The 19,624-nt window shown below is 46.3% G+C and overlaps 1 protein-coding gene across 1 annotated transcript in view; it reads left to right on the top strand.

Annotated features, from left to right (window-relative positions):
- The window catches only part of LOC311223473 (RNA-binding Raly-like protein), a gene marked incomplete at both ends in the record, with an annotated part of 261,903 nt that overhangs the window by 231,515 nt on the left and 10,764 nt on the right, over nucleotides 1-19,624 (top strand). Inside the window, 2 exons of the mRNA XM_084308259.1 lie at nucleotides 9,243-9,406; nucleotides 11,686-11,799. Coding sequence (XP_084164385.1) covers nucleotides 9,243-9,406; nucleotides 11,686-11,799 — 278 coding nt within the window. The remainder of the gene's footprint in view (nucleotides 1-9,242; nucleotides 9,407-11,685; nucleotides 11,800-19,624) is intronic.

Below are 19,624 nucleotides of genomic sequence, written 5' to 3'. Positions count from 1 at the left end.
CCTTGTATATTCTTTGTACATATACACGGAATGTCCCTTTAATCTAGTAGTACAGACCATAATATTTCATTCTCCTATTGGATGGCGTGCCACCAGCGCCAGGGTGCCCCTAGAGCCGACTTGAAAGCTACCGACATGACTTGTCTCAACATGCCCAGCTCTGCCCAGGGATACGGCGACAGAAATGAGATAGGCACTATTTGTTCCCCGTACATATAAATATGGCGCAGGCGAATACCAGAACTTCCCTTTCAGTTCGAGTTGAAGTTCAGTCTTGTTCAGTTACCCAAGTGACGTCTCACCCACTATGCAACGTGCGGTGCAGTAGGGCTCGTATTGCCCCAAAATAGAGTCGTGTTATCCTAATACGTTTGTTCAACGTATCGTTCGCTCCTTACTAGTAAGCCTTCATTACGAGTCAAAGACCACGTGAAGTGAGTAATTGTGCGTCTACATAGAGCACTTATTGCCGCGTGCTAATAGGATAGTAACGTCAAGTTCAACTGTGAACCACCGCGCACCGGAGGCTCTCCCCGGCGCCAGCAGAGCCTTTTCCGGCAGGATTATTATTATTCTTCATTGCTTTGACTGTGGCGGCTGGAGCAGAGAACCGTCTACCCCGCTGCTGTGTGGGATCTACCGTGAGGACATCACTCGAGCCCGTCTCGGTTGGACCAGAGGCTCTACGGCTTCACCTGTGCGGCGCGCACACTGGGATTACAGCTGCCTTTCCCCGCTGACACAGGGAGTAAGATCGCCTGTGGAACCATTGACTTTGCATAGAGCATTGCCTCCCCCTGCTGGCTTACAACCGGTAGTAACCCCTTTCCAGCTATCTCCCCAGAGTACCAGAGATATAATTCCTAATATCCATATTGACTTGCCTACACACATTCTTTGCCTTATAAGCGCATCTAAGTAATGTAATATAATACCTTTGCTGTAATAAATATTCTAAACGAGTATTTGTGTGGAAACCGTATCATTGTGGAGGAGTTCTCATCATATACTTGTGTACGGTATGGCCAGAATAATGTACATAAGACGGTAGTGGTTTAATGATACCAATACTTGATTAATACAGTCAGGGAATTGTACCCCTCAGTTACAATTGGTCCTTCGAGCCGGATAATAATTAGCGTAATATTAATATAATATTAATATTGACATGGCCGATGACGAACACTCCACAAACGGTTCTCCTAAGCTAGATCGCCCGCAGCGCAGACGGCAGCCACCTCCCTATCTAGAGGCATACGCTGTCAGTCCAATACCTAGCTTTAAAGGGAAGTTAAATACGGATAAAATAACTAAAGCGGATAGTAAAATTATGTCCGACCCTATCAACCAGGCTACCCCGCCAACAGAGGCCCTAATGGGTTCTAATGTAACTGACCAAGCTCACGGTGGGGACCAGGAGGGAACTGACACGACTTTATCCCCAGACAACGTCGACGAGGTAGTCCCCGGAGAGCTCCAGGATAAAGAAAGCCCTCCCGGGATGGAACCCGACCCACCACAAGAAGAGACGCGCACCCAGGAGATGGATCTCCTCGGTACGCAACAGGAGAACGGATCTCCAACAAGTACTGCCGGGAGCCGATCGCCCCGAACGGCGTCTTCCCCCAGCGAGGCGGACAAGATGCTGGCGCAAGCACTCATCGCCACCCTGGCAGCCTCCACCGAACGCGATCGACTTCAAGCGCAACAGACGCGCGAGCGCGAACATTTTGCAGGCGAGCGAGAGCGCTTCCAGGCGCAACAAAGGAGTGAAGACGACCGCATAAGACTGGAGACCAGACGCCTCCAGACAGAAGAGAACATTGAGAGAAGCCGCGCCGATGCACAGCGCGACGTCGCAAATGCACAGCTCCACGCCGCCCATGCCAGCGCCAATGCCCAGCGCGCCGCCGCCAACGCACAGCGCGACGCCGCCCAGGCCAGCGCCAATGCGCAGCGCGACGCCGCCAATGCCCAGCGCGAAGCAGCGCGCGACGCAGCCCATGCCCAGCGCGAGGCAGAGCGCGACCGGCTGCAGGCGGAGCTGATGGACAAACTGGTTGCCATGGCGACACCCCCTCACTCCGCACGGAGCTCTCAGAGATCGTCAAGACATGGGTCTAGGACACATTCCCCTACCCGACGAAGCGACCCGGGACCCCGCCAACAGGAGGATCCTGTCCACGTCTCCGAACCCCCTCCCCGGCCGGTCCATACGAGACCCAGCAACCGGGAAGAACCGGACCACGCCGAGAGACTGAACAGAAGACTCCAGGTCCTAGCAGAGGGAGAGGAGGAGGAAGAGGAGGAATGTCAAGCCGACCAGCAGCAACGTACTCTGGCCCAGGAGGCCCAGTACAGCCCCGACCAGCAGCAACGTACTCTGGACCAGGAGGTCCAGTACAGCCCAGAAGTTAGCCCTGAGGCCCTGCGCTACAAACCCCCGACTCCACTCACGGGTGAGTTTGACGCACCGTCAGCCCCGAGGAACAGCACCTGGGTACCCGACCTTCGGTACCCACCAAGTACCAGCCCAAGACGACACGCACGGGGAGACTCGCCTAGGAGGCCTCTTCCCCAACGCTCACTGATGTGCCAGTCATCCATGGCATCGTACCTTGGCACACCGACCATCCCGGACTTCACCCATGAGAACAGAGCACAGTACACGGAGCTACGAATGTGCTTAGAGACAATGTTGTCAGATGTAGCTGACGAACCGTACAAGTATGCTATCCTACTGAAGCACCTCAAGGTGCCCCGAGCGCACAATATAGCGCTGGCCTATGCCAACTCTACTACCCCATACACAGCGGCTCTAGCAGCACTCGACCAACATTATGGACGCGTATGGGACTATGTGATACAGGAGATAAGAGACATTGACCGTCTCCCCCCAGCCAGAGACAACCGAGCATTAGATGACCTGTCTATCAAGGTACAGTCCCTGGTAGGGATGCTGGGGTCCCAAAAGGAAAAGGGTATCTATGAACTGTACGCTAACTCTAATGTAGAGAGGATATTAGAGAAGTTCCCTCCCGCCCGACAAGAGCGCTTCAGGCGGCAGAGAGACTACCGCGACCCCAACGGTCCAGAGGCATCCCTCCTAGACCTATCTGAGTTCCTCGCCAGGGAGGTCAGTAGCCTACGACTCGACACGTTCGTATGGAGTGGACCAAGCCCAAGACTCGGACCTCGGGGACAAACGGATAACCGCCGGTTGGTGACCGTTATGCACCAAGCCGAATCAGTACCGCAGCACAAGAACCACCACACCCCCTCGACGAAAGAGGACCAGTGGAAGATTGAGTGCCAGTACTGTGAGGGAGAACATCGGCTGTACCAATGCGACACTTTCGGTAAGCTGACCACGGACGAGGTGAGTCAGTGGACCAAGGACCACCGCCGCTGCTTCCGCTGCGCGCGCAGCCACCTAGCAGCTGAGTGCCGCTTGAAGAAGAAGTGCAGCAGGTGCGGTGGCACCCACTTGGAGGTCCTGCATGACATCAACAGGCGTCAGCCAGGACAACAGAGTGGGCCCGTCGCGGTGATGTACCATGCCGAGGCGGTGGCACCAGTACCGAAGAGCCACCAGACCGCTCCCTACTGTACCTACTGCGATGGCGGACACTGGCTGGCACAGTGCGCCGAATATAAGACACTGAACCCCGTCCAAGTGGACCAGTGGCGTGAGGCGGCCCAGGCGGGCGCCGCTTAGCACGCAGGGGCGGCCCAGGCGGGCGCCGCTTACCGCGCAGCACGGTGCGGAGCCCACCAGAAGGTCCAAGGCAACCAACCAACAGGAGTGCTCCACATTGACCAGCATAGCGGGACCCCCCGTGTGCTCCTCAAAGTGGTCAGAGTGCTCCTGAGCTACGAGGACAAGGTCCTGGACACTTACGCCGTCCTGGACGATGGGTCTGAAAAGACTCTCCTCCTCGCTTCCGCAGCAGCCCAGTTGGGCCTGCGGGGTGTCAAAGATACCATGACCATACGCACCATCAGAAGGGACCAGAAGACCATAAAGGGTGAAAGGGTCTCCTTCAAGATAGCAGCGGTGGACCAGCCCGAGAAGCAGTATAGTATAACTAACGTCTTCACCAGCCACGACATAGGCCTGTCTCAGTACACCTACCCCATCCCACAGCTGATGGCTAAGTATGTGCACCTACGTCAACTACCTATACCGCTTATCGACGGCGCCACACCGACCCTGCTCATCGGCTCCGACCACGCGGACCTCATTCTCCCAATTGAGGCGGCCCACGTCGGACCCAAAGGATGCCCAGTCGCGGTTCAGACCCGACTGGGATGGACGCTCCAGGGCCCCCTCTACGGACTTGACAGTCAACCCACGTCTACACGCTGCCTACACACAGAGGCGAGCGACACCGGCCTCTCCCCCGTACAGCAGAGGCTATTGACATTAAGCGAGAGGCCCGTGAGAGAACCGTGGGCACCAGAGGGAGTTCGGAACTCCACCCCCCTCAGCTGCGCTTCAGACGTAGCTGACCTCGAACCCAGCACCCCAAGCGACTCCTTGACGGGGCGGCCGGGACCGGCCCCTCCTCAGATGGGGTACAGAGCAAACAAGAGAAACAGACGGAGGAGGAGAAAGCACAGCCAAGCACAGATCAAAGCAGTCTCAGGCCCGCTTCCTCCTAAGCCCCCCTTCATCCCGTCCAGTCGTCATGACCATGGACCAGTCACTACCCCGAGCTGCGTGGCCGGCCGGCCGCGTAAGCAAAGTGACCACTGGTGCCGACGGGAAGGTCAGAGTGGCAGAAGTGCTCGGCCAAGGGCGGACCTACAACCGACCCGTGGCGAGGCTGATAGAGTCGCCAAGGCTCCCCGACTCGCTTAATGACGACCATGACCCCTGACTTTGTGACCTGCCTACCCTCACAACAGACATTGAGTAGTGGACAGTGCGGTTAATCTGTCTCTGCTTAGCTAATTAGGTGGGACTAATTAGGGGGCGGCTGTTACAAAGGGTCAGATTAAACCGAATATATGTATTTATTGATTGATATATATTGCATAATATTTATATATCGTTTGATATCCCTTGTATATTCTTTGTACATATACACGGAATGTCCCTTTAATCTAGTAGTACAGACCATAATATTTCATTCTCCTATTGGATGGCGTGCCACCAGCGCCAGTGCCGTGCCCCTAGAGCCGACTTGAAAGCTACCGACATGACTTGTCTCAACATGCCCAGCTCTGCCCAGGGATACGGCGACAGAAATGAGATAGGCACTATTTGTTCTCCGTACATATAAATATGGCGCAGGCGAATACCAGAACTTCCCTTTCAGTTCGAGTTGAAGTTCAGTCTTGTTCAGTTACCCAAGTGACGTCTCACCCACTATGCAACGTGCGGTGCAGTAGGGCTCGTATTGCCCCAAAATAGAGTTGTGTTATCCTAATACGTTTGTTCAACGTATCGTTCGCTCCTTACTAGTAAGCCTTCATTACGAGTCAAAGACCACGTGAAGTGAGTAATTGTGCGTCTACATAGAGCACTTATTGCCGCGTGCTAATAGGATAGTAACGTCAAGTTCAACTGTGAACCACCGCGCACCGGAGGCTCTCCCCAGCAGAGCCTTTTCCGGCAGGATTATTATTATTCTTCATTGCTTTGACTGTGGCGGCTGGAGCAGAGAACCGTCTACCCCGCTGCTGTGTGGGATCTACCGTGAGGACATCACTCGAGCCCGTCTCGGTTGGACCAGAGGCTCTACGGCTTCACCTGTGCGGCGCGCACACTGGGATTACAGCTGCCTTTCCCCGCTGACACAGGGAGTAAGATCGCCTGTGGAACCATTGACTTTGCATAGAGCATTGCCTCCCCCTGCTGGCTTACAACCGGTAGTAACCCCTTTCCAGCTATCTCCCCAGAGTACCAGAGATATAATTCCTAATATCCATATTGACTTGCCTACGCACATTCTTTGCCTTATAAGCGCATCTAAGTAATGTAATATAATACCTTTGCTGTAATAAATATTCTAAACGAGTATTTGTGTGGAAACCGTATCATTGTGGAGGAGTTCTCATCATATACTTGTGTACGGTATGGCCAGAATAATGTACATAAGACGGTAGTGGTTTAATGATACCAATACTTGATTAATAGTCAGGGAATTGTACCCCTCAGTTACAAATGTGTTTTATCGTGTAGTAATGTGTTTTATCATGGAGTAATGTGTTTTATCATGGAGTAATGTGTTGTATTGTGTATAATGTGTTTTATCATGTAGTAATGTGTTTTATCGTGTAGTAATGTGTTTTATCATGGAGTCATGTGTTTTATTACAGCATTTATTACAGCATTTATTACAGCATTTATTACAGCATCCCCATGTCCATCAAATCTGCCCCCTCCATCGAGTCTTTTAAATCAAAACTCAAACACCACCTATATCGCCTGGCCTTCTCTGACTCACTTTGACTCTTGCCGTACTTGTTGACGTGTTGTTCTGTTTTTCCTTTGTCTATCCGTTGATTTTATATTATTTTTCTGTTTATTTTATACTTTTCTTTGTACTTAGCTTAGCTATGTGAAGCACTTTGGTTGACAAGCGTCATGTTTAAACATGCTATACAAATAAATGTGATTGATTGATTGATTATGTAGAATGTGTTTTATTATGTAGAATGTGTTTTATCATGGAGTAATGTGTTTTATCATGGAGTAATGTGTTGTATTATGTATAATGTGTTTTATCATGTAGTAATGTGTTTTATCATGGAGTAATGTGTTTTATTATGTAGAATGTGTTTTATCATGTAGTAATGTGTTTTATCATGGAGTAATGTGTTTTATCATGGAGTAATGTGTTGTATTATGTATAATGTGTTTTATTATGTAGAATGTGTTTTATCATGGAGTAATGTGTTTTATCATGGAGTAATGTGTTTTATCATGGAGTAATGTGTTTTATCATGGAGTAATGTGTTGTATTATGTAGAATGTGTTTTATTATGTAGAATGTGTTTTATCATGGAGTAATGTGTTTTATCATGGAGTAATGTGTTTTATCATGGAGTAATGTGTTGTATTATGTATAATGTGTTTTATCATGTAGTAATGTGTTTTATCATGGAGTAATGTGTTTTATTATGTAGAATGTGTTTTATCATGGAGTAATGTGTTGCATTATGGAGTAATGTGTTTTATCATGGAGTAATGTGTTGTATTATGTATAATGTGTTTTATCATGTAGTAATGTGTTTTATCATGTAGTAATGTGTTTTATCGTGGAGTAATGTGTTGTATTATGTATCATGTGTTTTATCATGTAGTAATGTGTTTTATCATGGAGTAATGTGTTGTATTATGTATAATGTGTTTTATCATGTAGTAATGTGTTTTATCATGGAGTAATGTGTTTTATTATGTAGAATGTGTTTTATCATGTAGTAATGTGTTTTATCATGGAGTAATGTGTTTTATCACGGAGTAATGTGTTTTATCATGGAGTAATGTGTTGTATTATGTATAATGTGTTTTATTATGTAGAATGTGTTTTATCATGGAGTAATGTGTTTTATCATGGAGTAATGTGTTTTATCATGGAGTAATGTGTTGTATTATGGAGTAATGTGTTTTATCATGTAGTAATGTGTTTTATCATGGAGTAATGTGTTTTATTATGTAGAATGTGCTTTATCATGTAGTAATGTGTTTTATCATGTAGTAATGTGTTTTATCATGGAGTAATGTGTTGTATTATGTATAATGTGCTTTATCATGTAGTAATGTGTTTTATCATGGAGTAATGTGTTTTATCATGGAGTAATGTGTTGTATTATGTAGAATGTGTTTTATCATGTAGTAGTGTGTTTTATCATGGAGTAATGTGTTTTATCATGGAGTAATGTGTTTTAATATGTAGAATATGTTTTATCATGTAGTAATGTGTTTTATCATGGAGTAATGTGTTTTATTATGTAGAATGTGTTTTATCGTGTAGTAGGGGTGGGCAATATGACGATATTAAATAAATATCGGGTACAGTTCATTAACGATACACTTTTTAAACGTATCGTGGACATCGTGATGTTTTGCACAAACCCTCATCCATACAGTATATATGTGTGTGTATTTTTGGCTAAAGTGGATAGAAAACACAGTACTGTGCAAAAGTCTTAGGCACCCAAGAGTGTTTATATAATGTTAGATGTTAATAATTTTCTTTCTGTATTAGTGTGTCAGTAGACTACTCTTTTAAAATGTTTGAAACTTTTAATTTAATTATTTTTGAAAGCATCTTCATGGTTTAATGCAGACATATGTTGCAGGGACTATTATAATCATCATATTTGTGTGACCGTATCCATCAATAGGTTAAATCAAGCATTTTTAAGTGCTTTAGAGGAAATGTCAAAATATTGCAATATATATCGTGTATCGTGATAGAGCCAAAGAATAACGTGATATCATTTAGATTTAGAGGCCATATCGCCCAGCCCTATCATGTAGTACATCATGTAGGTTAAGCACAATTTTTAAAACAGCGTTTTTTCAAAACACTACACACAATTAGCAGAACACCTCATGCTCCTTTGCTAAATGAAACAGTATTGTACAAACTATACACTCATCTATAAAAAAGAAAAACATATTTTGTTACAATATGAAACACACTCATTTTATATGACTTAATTCTGTTTGAACCAGTTACACACTGCTGAGCTTAACCTAAAACACAATTCTACTTCTCAGTGATTACTGTACACAGTAAAGTGAAGTACACAGATAATGTGTAAATATACAATAAACACTGCAAGACCAGTGCTGCAGACTGATGAAAATACAATTTATTTCTCTCCATATACCCAAATCAGTCAACATGTCAACATGGAGAATCAAAACATGTCCCAGTTCTCATGCTACTACAGTAGTGTGCATAACACTGTAAGCTCAGCAAATATCAGACAAACATAAAATATTAATATGTACAAATAAAAAAAGAAATTTTGAAAGAAAACTGCTTCAGGTCTTCCTCTTCCTCTACCTCCACCTCAGCCTCTACCTCTGGCACGGCATCCACCTCTTCCTCTACCTCCTTCTCCTCCTCCCTAGATTCCTTCTCACCCTCACTCTTCTTCTGACTCCTTCCATTTAGATTTGAGTGTTTATGCAATCGAAAAAAATTCAGTAATGTGTTTTATCATGCAGCCATGTGTTTTATCGTGTATCATGTGTTTGTGTGTCCTGCCTTCAACAGGGTCTATGACTACCAACGTGTGCCAGTGTCCTTGCCTCCTCTGTCCCAAGGGCCCGGTCTGGCCAAGCGGCCCCGTTCCTCCTCTTACTCCTCTGGGCACAGACGCAGCAGAGATAGGCCCCCCTCCAAGAGCTCCAGAGCCCACTCCTCCACCAGGGCCAAGTGTGAGTGATACACACATGCTTTGATTCCGAGTTGGCCCGACTTAGAGGGAGAACGCGGATTGTTTGACACAGAGGTATGAAATATGCAAGTGGAGTAAACGTTGCAGCTGACATACCGAGTCACATTCAGATTCATATTCAGATTCATATTCCTTTATTAAGCCAATGTGTAACCACATTGGTAATTGTCTCAGCGTTACAGAGTATGCATTTTTCCATACATTTTCTTTTCACATAACAACAGCAACAACAGACACAGGACAAAGACAGTGCAGTGCAGGATTAATCATTTGAATAAGTATATATATATATCTATTCTAAAATGTATAAAGTGTAAAGTGCAGTGCAGAGTTCCAGGTCAGTCCCAGTGCAGTATTCTTGCCAGTGTCATTGTTATTGTGCCAGTGTCACTTGGGGGCGGAGGGGGGGGGGCTTCTCCCAGAGGGGAGCAGGGTGAAGAGGCAGTGGCCGGGGTGGGAGGGGTCGGCCATGATCTTTCTTGCCCTCTTCAGCGCCCTGGAGTCATGCAGGGACCTGAGGGAGGGCAGGGGACAGCCGATCACCCTCTCCGCGGAGCGAATCACCCGCTGCAGCTTGGCAAGATCTTTTGCCGCTGCAGCGGGGAACCAGGAGATGATGGAGTGGGTGAGGATGGATTCAATGATGGCCGTGTAAAATTGGGCCATCATGGTCTTCGGTAGTTTAAATTTCTTCAACTGCCGGAGGAAGAACATCCTCTTTTTTTGGCCTTTTTAAGCAGGGCCATGATGTTTAGCTCCCACTTCAAATCCCAGGAGATTTTCATGCCTAGAAAGCGGCATGCTGTGAGGGGGCGGGGCTGCTTTCCTCCGGAAGTCCACTACCATCTCCACTGTCTTTAGAGCATTGAGCTCAAGGTTGTTGCAGCTGCATGGTCAGAGTTCTGCCGGTGTGCCGGGCCAGCCGGAGAACTTCAGACAAGCAGCACAAACACATATTGAAGGTGCTGTAAGTGTTCTGAAATAATAATAAAAAACACTAACCTTCTTACTGTCCTATACTACCATGCACTCATCCTACTATACTATGTGTTATGTCTATGCACTCAGTATTGCAGCATCCACGTTTCAGCACTGTTTGATCATTGTTACTCAGCTGAAAGAGTTGTACCCTTCCTGCTGACTTGTCATACATAACTTGTAAGTCGCTTTGGATAAAAGCGTCAGCTAAATGACTAAATATAAATGTAAATGTAGGTGGTATTTTATGTTAAAATAAGTGTTAAATAGCTCTACATTCCATCAGCCATCACTGATATAGAGTGTTTGGTCAGTAACATGGGTCTCCCAGTCCCTCCACTCTGCAGTAAACACAAAATATATTTCCTGGTATCCCGTTCCCACTTTATCCAATTTTACTTGTTTCAAGACATCTTGCCAAGCCTAATTTGTTTACTGCACTGGCAGATTATTTTACTTATTTTAAGCACATAATTGCTTAAAACTATTATTTCTTATTTTTGTTGGACCATTTTTGCAGTGTGGAGTTCTCTGGGACGGGAACAGGAGTGTTTACTGCAGAGTGGAGGGACTGGGAGACCCATGTTACTGACCAAACACTCTATAGTATATCAGTGGTGGCTGTCAGAATGTAGAGCTGTTTAACACTTATTTTAACAATGAAATATAATTTACAGCACCTTTAAAGGAACACGCCAACATTTTGGGAAATTAGCTTACCGTCTTCTCCAGAGAGGACAAGACGATAGATACCAGTTTCCTCTCTGTGTGTTCAGTAGAAAGCTATCTGGCTGCACGTTAGCCTAGCTTAGCACAATGAATGGAAGCGGACAGTGCCGGTTAGCCTAGGCATTGTCCAACTAACACCTCTCCCAAACACCTCTCCCGGCACTGTCCGCTTCCATTCATTGTGCTAAGCTAGGCTAACGTGCAGCCAGATAGCTTTCTACTGAACACACAGAGAGGAAACTGGTATCTACCGTCTTGTCTCTCTCTCTCTGGAGAAGACAATAAGCTAATTTCCCAAAATGTTGGCATGTTCCTTTAATGTTAACAAATATATCTGAAGCCACACCACGACATGAAAAGAAACGTTTTAACCATCGTCAACAGAATATCGTCAGCCGTGTGAATACGGTCATTTGAGATCCTGTATGTATTCCACATTATCTTACTTCACCATACAGCTGTGGTTTAAAGATATCCCTGTACATATCCCCCTGTTCGTTTTCCAACGCTTCATCCAATGCATCTTCTCTGTCACCTCCCTCCCCCCCGCAGTGCGTATGGAGGAGCTGCAGGTGATCAAGAGGGAGCTGACCCTGATAAAGACACAGATCGACGGGCTGCTCGACAGTCTGGACAGGATGGATACGCAGAGGAAGGACCACACAGGTGAGACGACAGCCAGCCACGGAGACAGTAGAGGCAGAGAGGTGTGAGAACCAAAATTTCACCCACTCGGCTCCTCTGAGAGGTGTTCACACAGGGGACGTCTAATCAACTCCCCCCGCTCACAATCCCAATCAGAATGGAAACGATGTTCATCTCTGCTGCAGGCTGATGATTGAGAAACAAACGACTCCCCCTGCTGTGCTTGTTTTGAGAGGCATCTTTTAATCTACTACTTTAAAGGAACATTTTGGGAAATTTGTTTACCGTCTTCGCCAGAGAGAGACAAGTAGATAGATACCAGTTTCCTCTCTGTGTGTTCAGTAGAAAGCTATCTGGCTGCAGGTTAGCCTAGCTTAGCACAATGAATGGAAGCGGACATGGCCGGTTAGCCTTTGGGAGAGGTGTTAGTTGGACAAGTTAGTTGAGACTGTTCTGACAGCACAATATTGATGTAACTAAGAGATTCGCTGGGATCCGGTCTCTCTTTCGGCCAGTGCACTAAATGTCCGGTCCCTAGTTGTTCAGTGGCCGATACGATCAATAGGGTCCAGCTGCAAACCCGGAGCGAGCCTCTCAAGCGGCAAGCCTCTGGCACCAGAGTGGGGCGTGGCCGTTTTTGGTCCCAGACAATAAGAGTGGCTGCAATTGGTCACCGTGATAGCTAAAGATGAATTATTTTTTATTTTCCTTTGGTTCATTACAATTTATCAAGCCTAGTAACAGACACGATATTTCTGACACTGGGAATACATTCCCTGAGATCCATAGATGTCCCTATAGATAAGAGGTTAATGGTGTTACATCTTATCCTGAGTGATCAGTCGACACCAGTCGAAAAAAAAAAAAAAACATTATTCATTGCCAGAACCAGTCCCAGGGTCCCTCCACCATGCTGCTATGATACCTGAATTTCCCCAAGGGGATCAATAAAGGAATATCTTATCTTATCTTATAAATTAAATTAATAAGGTAATATAATAAGGCTTACCTTGTAATTGCATTTCTCCATCTTTGATAAAAGTTGTTTGCTAAGGTAGAGAAACTAACTGCATTCTGCTTTCTGTTGGCAATAAATAAAGTTATTATTATTATTATTATTATTATTAATAACGTTCGCTAAGGTAGATAAACTTCCGTACTTTACGGCAGACGTGCGGGAGACCGGGAGTAGAGAAACTTCCGTACGTATGTTACCCCAGCGCGGCCTGTTGGCGTGTATACCTTCCGCAACGGAATTCGGTTTCCGGGTTCCTCTGATTGGCCGCGACCGCCACGTGACCCGCCCCCCTATCCACCGCTCTGCCGCTGCCCCCTGCGTTGACGCTTGCCTGTGTGTTGACGCGCGCGCGGCAGAGCATGGACTTGACTTAGAGCGTGGAATATTATTAAACAGCAGCTCTGTCATTGAAGTGGGAAAAGTGATTCTTGACTCAAGATGACTATGTGAAAAGCGACAATAGCATTAAACAGCAGCGTTTCTGCACTCAGAAGATGACGCGACAATATTATTAAACAAGAGAGCTCTGTCATTGAAGTGGGAAAAGTGATTCTTGACTCAAGATGACTATGTGAAAAGCGACAAGTCCATGCCGCGCGCGCGTCAACACACAGACAGCGGCAGAGGCAGAGCGGTGGATAGGGGGGCGGGTCACGTGGCGGTCGCGGCCAATCAGAGGAACCCGGAAACCGAATTCCGTTGCGGAAGGTATACACGCGGCCTGTTGGTGCCAGAGGCTTGCCACTTGAGAGGCTCGCTCCGGGTTTGCAGCTGGACCCTATTCGATACGATACACTCAGTCACTCACATGTACTCACTATGTGTAACGGCTCTGAGCAGCAACCTGTGTAGTAGCGCCCTCTGGTGTTCAAAAGGTATAACTGTATACTGTACAATGATGGAATGATTAAAAAAGTATTCTATTTGGGTCCTTGGCCTGCTGTCAGCCTATGTCCAATGTTTCACACATATCACATCAGATAAGATCTGAGAAGGCTGGTGCAGACAGACAGACAGACAGACAGACAGACAGACAGACGGACGGACGGACGGACGGACAGACGGACGGACGGACGGACGGACAGACAGACAGACAGACAGACAGACAGACAGACAGACAGACAGACAGACAGACAGACAGACGGACAGACGGACAGACGGACAGACGGACAGACGGATAGACGGATAGACGGATGGACGGACGGACGGACGGACAGACGGACAGACGGACAGACGGACAGACGGACAGACGGATAGACGGATAGACGGATGGACGGACGGACGGACGGACGGACGGACAGACAGACAGACAGACAGACAGACAGACAGACAGACAGACAGACAGACAGACAGACAGACAGACAGACAGACAGACAGACAGACAGACAGACAGAACCTCCTCCAGCGCTTTGCACTGTGCGGATATAGTAAAGAAAGGTATGCCAGCATTATCCTTTAAAGGTATAATCTGTAATGCTGTCAAACAGAGACCTCAAGTCAAAAGAGCCCTGCTTGGTGCTGCGCTTTGTTTAAATGTTTTTTTTGTCTGACGTGTGGGTTGGAGTATTAACTTATTAGACTGGGACTTTCTCCAGACATCTCTTGGTAGAACCTGAGGTACCAGATGACTGCTCTAGCTCCCGAGCCACTGTCGCCCCATAATTGATGTAAGACCTGCTGCCGCCCTCTAGTGGTCATTTAGACACACCACTACTACTGTGTCTGTCATGGAGGAGTAGTAGTCAGGTCAACTTTACTAATCCCCTTGGGGAAATTCACGTGTCATAGTCGTGTGGGGGGGGGGGGGGGGTACAGGTCGGATAGGTAGTAATAGAGCATAGAACAGTAATAATAGTGATGATAGTGATAATAGTGATAACAGTAGTGAACAGTAGTGAGTGGCAGGATTCAGTCAAGACAGTAGTAATAGTGATGATGGTATACATGGTCCAAACCATAGTAACACACTACACCAGAGTCCATGCAGTGTTTATTATTAAGAGTCAGACAGTCCTAACAGTTCTCAAGTTTACCAGCCGTTAGCATTGCAATGCAATCCTACCTGGAGGGCAGAGAACAGATGGTGGAGGTAAACAGTACTCTATCCCCCCTCCTCCCAGTGAGCTGTGGTGAACTTGAACTTGAACTTGAAGCATTCTAGGACCATTACTGTTCCTAATTTATGCAAATGTATGTCGTCAGCTTGTGACTGCAACTTGTTCCTGTTCAAGTCAAGTCAAGAGTTTTATTTGTCACGGCATACAAGTATACAGTGAAATGCGGGGGGTCTTGCCCGCAACGATTGTGCATAATACAATAATACAATAATAAGAATCCAATAGGATGAGAATGCGACATTTGTGCAATAATACAAGTAATAAGAGTAATGACATATCAGGTATATGTACATGAGTTTTACAAAAGCATGGTAAGACATGCTAGGTCCTGTGATAGTGCAATACACTGTTAGCTACGGATGAGGCACTGGGTCTTATGTACACTACTATACAATGCTATACTATACAATCTACAGTTATACTATGTGTCCTTATGCTAGCTTGCTATCCTTCTGTTTACTATACAAGAAACACTCCCGTTCTTTTTTTTTTTTTTTTTTTTAGTTGACCTTTCAATGTGTAAAGTGACCATAAGTGTGAGCGTGTGCAGCATGTGTGTGTGTGTGTTCATGTTAAAGTGACTGCTAGTGTGTGGGCGTATACAGTGTGTGTGTTGTGTGTGTGCTCATGTGTGCTTGTGTGTGGAGAGTTCAGTGTTCGAGACTCTGATGGCCTGGGGGAAGAAGCTGAGCCGAAGTCTCTCTGTCCTAGTTGCTGGTGTTTGCAGGCGTTTGCCTGACCGCAGCAGCTTGAACAGGCTGTTGTTGGGGTGGTGAGGGTCTTTCATTATTCTGCAGGCTCTGGATTTGCACCTCTTGTTATATAAGACCTGCAGCAGGGGTGGTAGTGCAATACCCGTAGTACGCTCAGCTGAGCGTACCACTCTCTGTAGGGCATTCTTGTCCTGTGCCGTGCTGTTTCCATACCAGGCAGTGATGTTTCCAGTCAAGATGCTGTCTACAGCTCCGGAGTAGAAGGACTGGAGTATCTTCCCCAATACTCTGAACTTCCTTAACTGTCTCAGGTGGTAGAGGCGCTGCTTCGCCTTCTTTACGACTGAAGGCGTGCGACTGTTCGCGGACGACTCAGCCCTTCTGGTCTCTGGCAAGAACAAATTACAGGTTGAAAAAACCCTCAGCTCGGAACTCGGCAGAATCTGCACCTGGCTCGCTGATAACAAACTATCATTACACCTGGGTAAAACAGAGTCCATTCTCTTCGGATCAAACTCAGCAAGACCAACGGCTTCTTGGTTACAGTGGGTGACAATATTGTCACAAGGAAAGATGAAAAAATTACATACCTGGGCCCTCATTCATCAACGTGACGTAGAAAATGTTCTATTTCCATACTTAAGCACAGAATTTAGAATATGTGCACGCACAAAAAAAACGGGATTTATCACACGTGCGTACACAGTTCCTACGCACACCTGTCTTGATAAATATGACTTTGATCCTACGTTTGAGCTCGTGCACTGTTTTAAGTATTTGCATACCAGAACCGCCCCGATTAACCATATACGGTAATGGAATACCCCCATGAAATGTGGAAAAATGGACTAAGCCGAGGGAAGCGTGTTATGTGACAGGCTGACAGACGTGTACACGTACGGTGATGTCGGATATGATATCTATTAACCATTGCTGCCTGGGCAGCGCAAACACTAATAAAGACCGTGCTGGAATATGACTGCCTTTTCCCGTTTTGTTTGATTAATACCCAGGGATTAAAGTTCTCCTCAATTTTATTCCAAATCGCGACGGATTTTCCGTAGATTTTCTACCTGCTGCATATGATTTCTAGAGGCATACAATCTATTTTGATGTCAGTATTGGGTAGCCTATATAAACAATAATACGAGAGCATATACAAGAACAATGAATCTCACTGCCATGTATGATGTAGCCTATACGCCATGTGTAGCCTGCCTATATGTGATCAATACAAACTTGAACTTGAATTCCATCATGTCTGTGTGCGGGTCACTGCGAGAACTCACAAGGCTGTTGTCACAATGTAAATAAGAACGTGCACTGAAAAGTTACAGTATGTAGTTGGTTGATTATCTGTATAATCAAACCCTTGCAAAAAGTATCCGTTTTATTTAATGAATTGAAAACATTCAGCATCGCCTTCCTCCCGGCATGCAGCAACAACATGTATCAGGCAAATGCGCATCGCAACATTGACTGAGTGGAATCCCTTTCTATTCACATAACTGCATTTGTGATGGAGCTTTGACAGCTACAGTAACAGTCTATTGCTCGATCCATCTCCAATATCACGATGGACCATGCCGGTGGCAAAGACCCGAGGGTGGAGAGGACTTGAATGAATTCCATCATCATATTTATATGTTGTGTCTGTCCACTATGTTTGTTACTTTGTTATTCCCCCCCCCCCCTATCTATGTAAAGCGACCTTGGGTCTCTTGAAAGGCGCTATATAAAATGAAGCTATTATTATTATTATCACATCTGTGCGGGAGCTCACAAATAGACTGTTAGTCTCAGTGAAGTTTCAACGGAGGTCATCTATTCTAACCAACAAATTGAAGTAGAAAGCATTTCGTGACCAATCTTATTTGGAAACATGACACACAAAATAATTCGCTTTTTATTTGAAACAATATTTAATCGCGTTTGGAGGTTGGTGTTTTGCGTCTGCCCCCCCGTGCCAAACAAGCAGGCCAACCTCTTGTTCGCGTGTGAGCCCGTTATAATTACACTACTGTCGCTATTTTACAATGAACTATAATGAATTACGGGGCATACAGAAGTTGAACACTAATGCACGGAAGCTTATTTCCACGTTGAAACTAATGCAGAACTGAGGAGCGCTTATGCCGTAGTAACGATGTTCTACCACTGGGTGTCAGCTACGCATGCTCCGAGCTGTGCGTAAATATAAGCACGAAGTCAAGTTCAAGTTGAAATTGATGAATCCCACACTTTGCTTAGAAATGGTCGTACGCACAGGTTAAGCACATATCTGTGCGTAAGTCACGTTGATGAATGAGGGCCCTGGGTTCCATCCTAGAGCAGTGGCGGCCGCTGGCGCTGGTGCCTTGTAGGTCGCAGTTCAGGTCGAGTTGAAAATGTAATGCTCTGAGATGCTCTGGAGCAATCTCTCTCTGTCTCTCGGATCAATCAAATCAAATAATTAACACATGTATGTTGTCATTTTAAGCAACTCACCATTCATTCATTATGCATCAGCAGCAGCTAAATTAATGTTATAGTTCACAACACAGCAGCGCGTTTTGAATCGCTAGCCTATTAATTATCGTCTCAGCAAGCACAGTCAATACTTTTTTCCGTAGCCGCATTTCGCGGAGACAGCTGTGTATAGCGAGAGAGAGAGAGCGAGAGAGAGAGAGAGAGAGAGAGAGAGAGAGAGAGAGAGAGAGAGAGACTCACTGTTTAGTTGAAACGTCCAGGGCAGGAGAGCTTGATAAACGTGTATAATCCACTGTTGAATGATGTATTCCAGACCACTGTCCACTGTCTCCAGACTGCATCCGCCAGTTAGCTTGTTAGCACAACACAAGTACATTTCTTTGTCCATTTTTCCGCGTCGAACAGACTGCAAACTACCTGGCGTTCTATCGCCATGCTCTAAGACAAACTCTAACCTTAACCAACTTTGAAAGAGTGCCTAAGCTTAACCATCTAAAGAACTTGCAGTCACGGCACGCTCTGCTGCCTGCATTTCACAACAACACAACAACACAACTATCTCTCACCAACGGACCGGAATAAGCTAGAATTGGAACATTAGAAATTGGATTCGGCCAATCAGAGATCGTCTCTGTGAAATTCTGCTACGGAAAAAAATACTGGCGTCGGCCAATCAGAGAGCGTCACCGCGAAATGCGGCTACAGACAATAGGCTTGTTCAAGATGGATTTCGGTTTGCCTCGACTAGTAGACGAGAGTAGCCGAGTGAAGCCGGGGGAGGAGTTAAGAGGGCGGACACTGCCGATTTCACGAGAGCCTCTCGCCTAGTCTCGCGCGGCAGATACGCTTTCACGTCACCACACACACATTACACACCTGTCCAGCTCATTATAATGCAATGGCCGTGTGCAAAATTAGATCAGATTCAAATGTACAGCACACCATATACTGCTACAGTGGAATATACTATTCATATACCATAATGTATACCATCTTGTTGCGCGCTCCTGGCCGCACGCACACACAACACACTGCTGTATGTGTGTGTGCGTGTGTGTCTGACAGCTTGAAGTTTATCATGATGATATGATGATAAGTTGATAACGCATAACATAATAAAGTTTTCAATCAATCAAACGTCTCATAGCTCCCTGGCTGTCACATGGCTGGTGACTGACAACTTTTCTGAGCCAATAGGCGCTTTGCGCGACCGTAGCAAGTCGCTTCCCAGCCGGGAGCAGCCGGCTGAGAGGTACTGTGGAGCCTCGCTCTGAAGGCTGCTTGTGGCTCGCTCCCGCGGGAGTTCCGCGCCTCGCCTCGCCAGATTTTCAGAGCAAATCGGACAACATTCTAACCGTCATGCAACGCGCTTGGCGAGGCGGTAGTCAAACCTGCGCAGATCTGCGTCCGCCTATCCCATCTTGAACAAGCCTATTCTTGACGCTACTGGCTAGACCGCTTCAAATCGCGCCCGGATTCCAACATAATAGTCATATTTCAACGCACAACGCGTTACGCACTGATTGGCT

Source organism: Notolepis coatsorum, assembly GCF_963971535.1.
Source record: "Notolepis coatsorum genome assembly, chromosome: 2".
Classification (NCBI taxonomy): Eukaryota; Metazoa; Chordata; class Actinopteri; order Aulopiformes; family Paralepididae; genus Notolepis; species Notolepis coatsorum.
The sequence above is the reverse complement of the archived record's forward strand: the minus strand, read 5'-3'. Positions and strand labels throughout refer to the sequence as shown.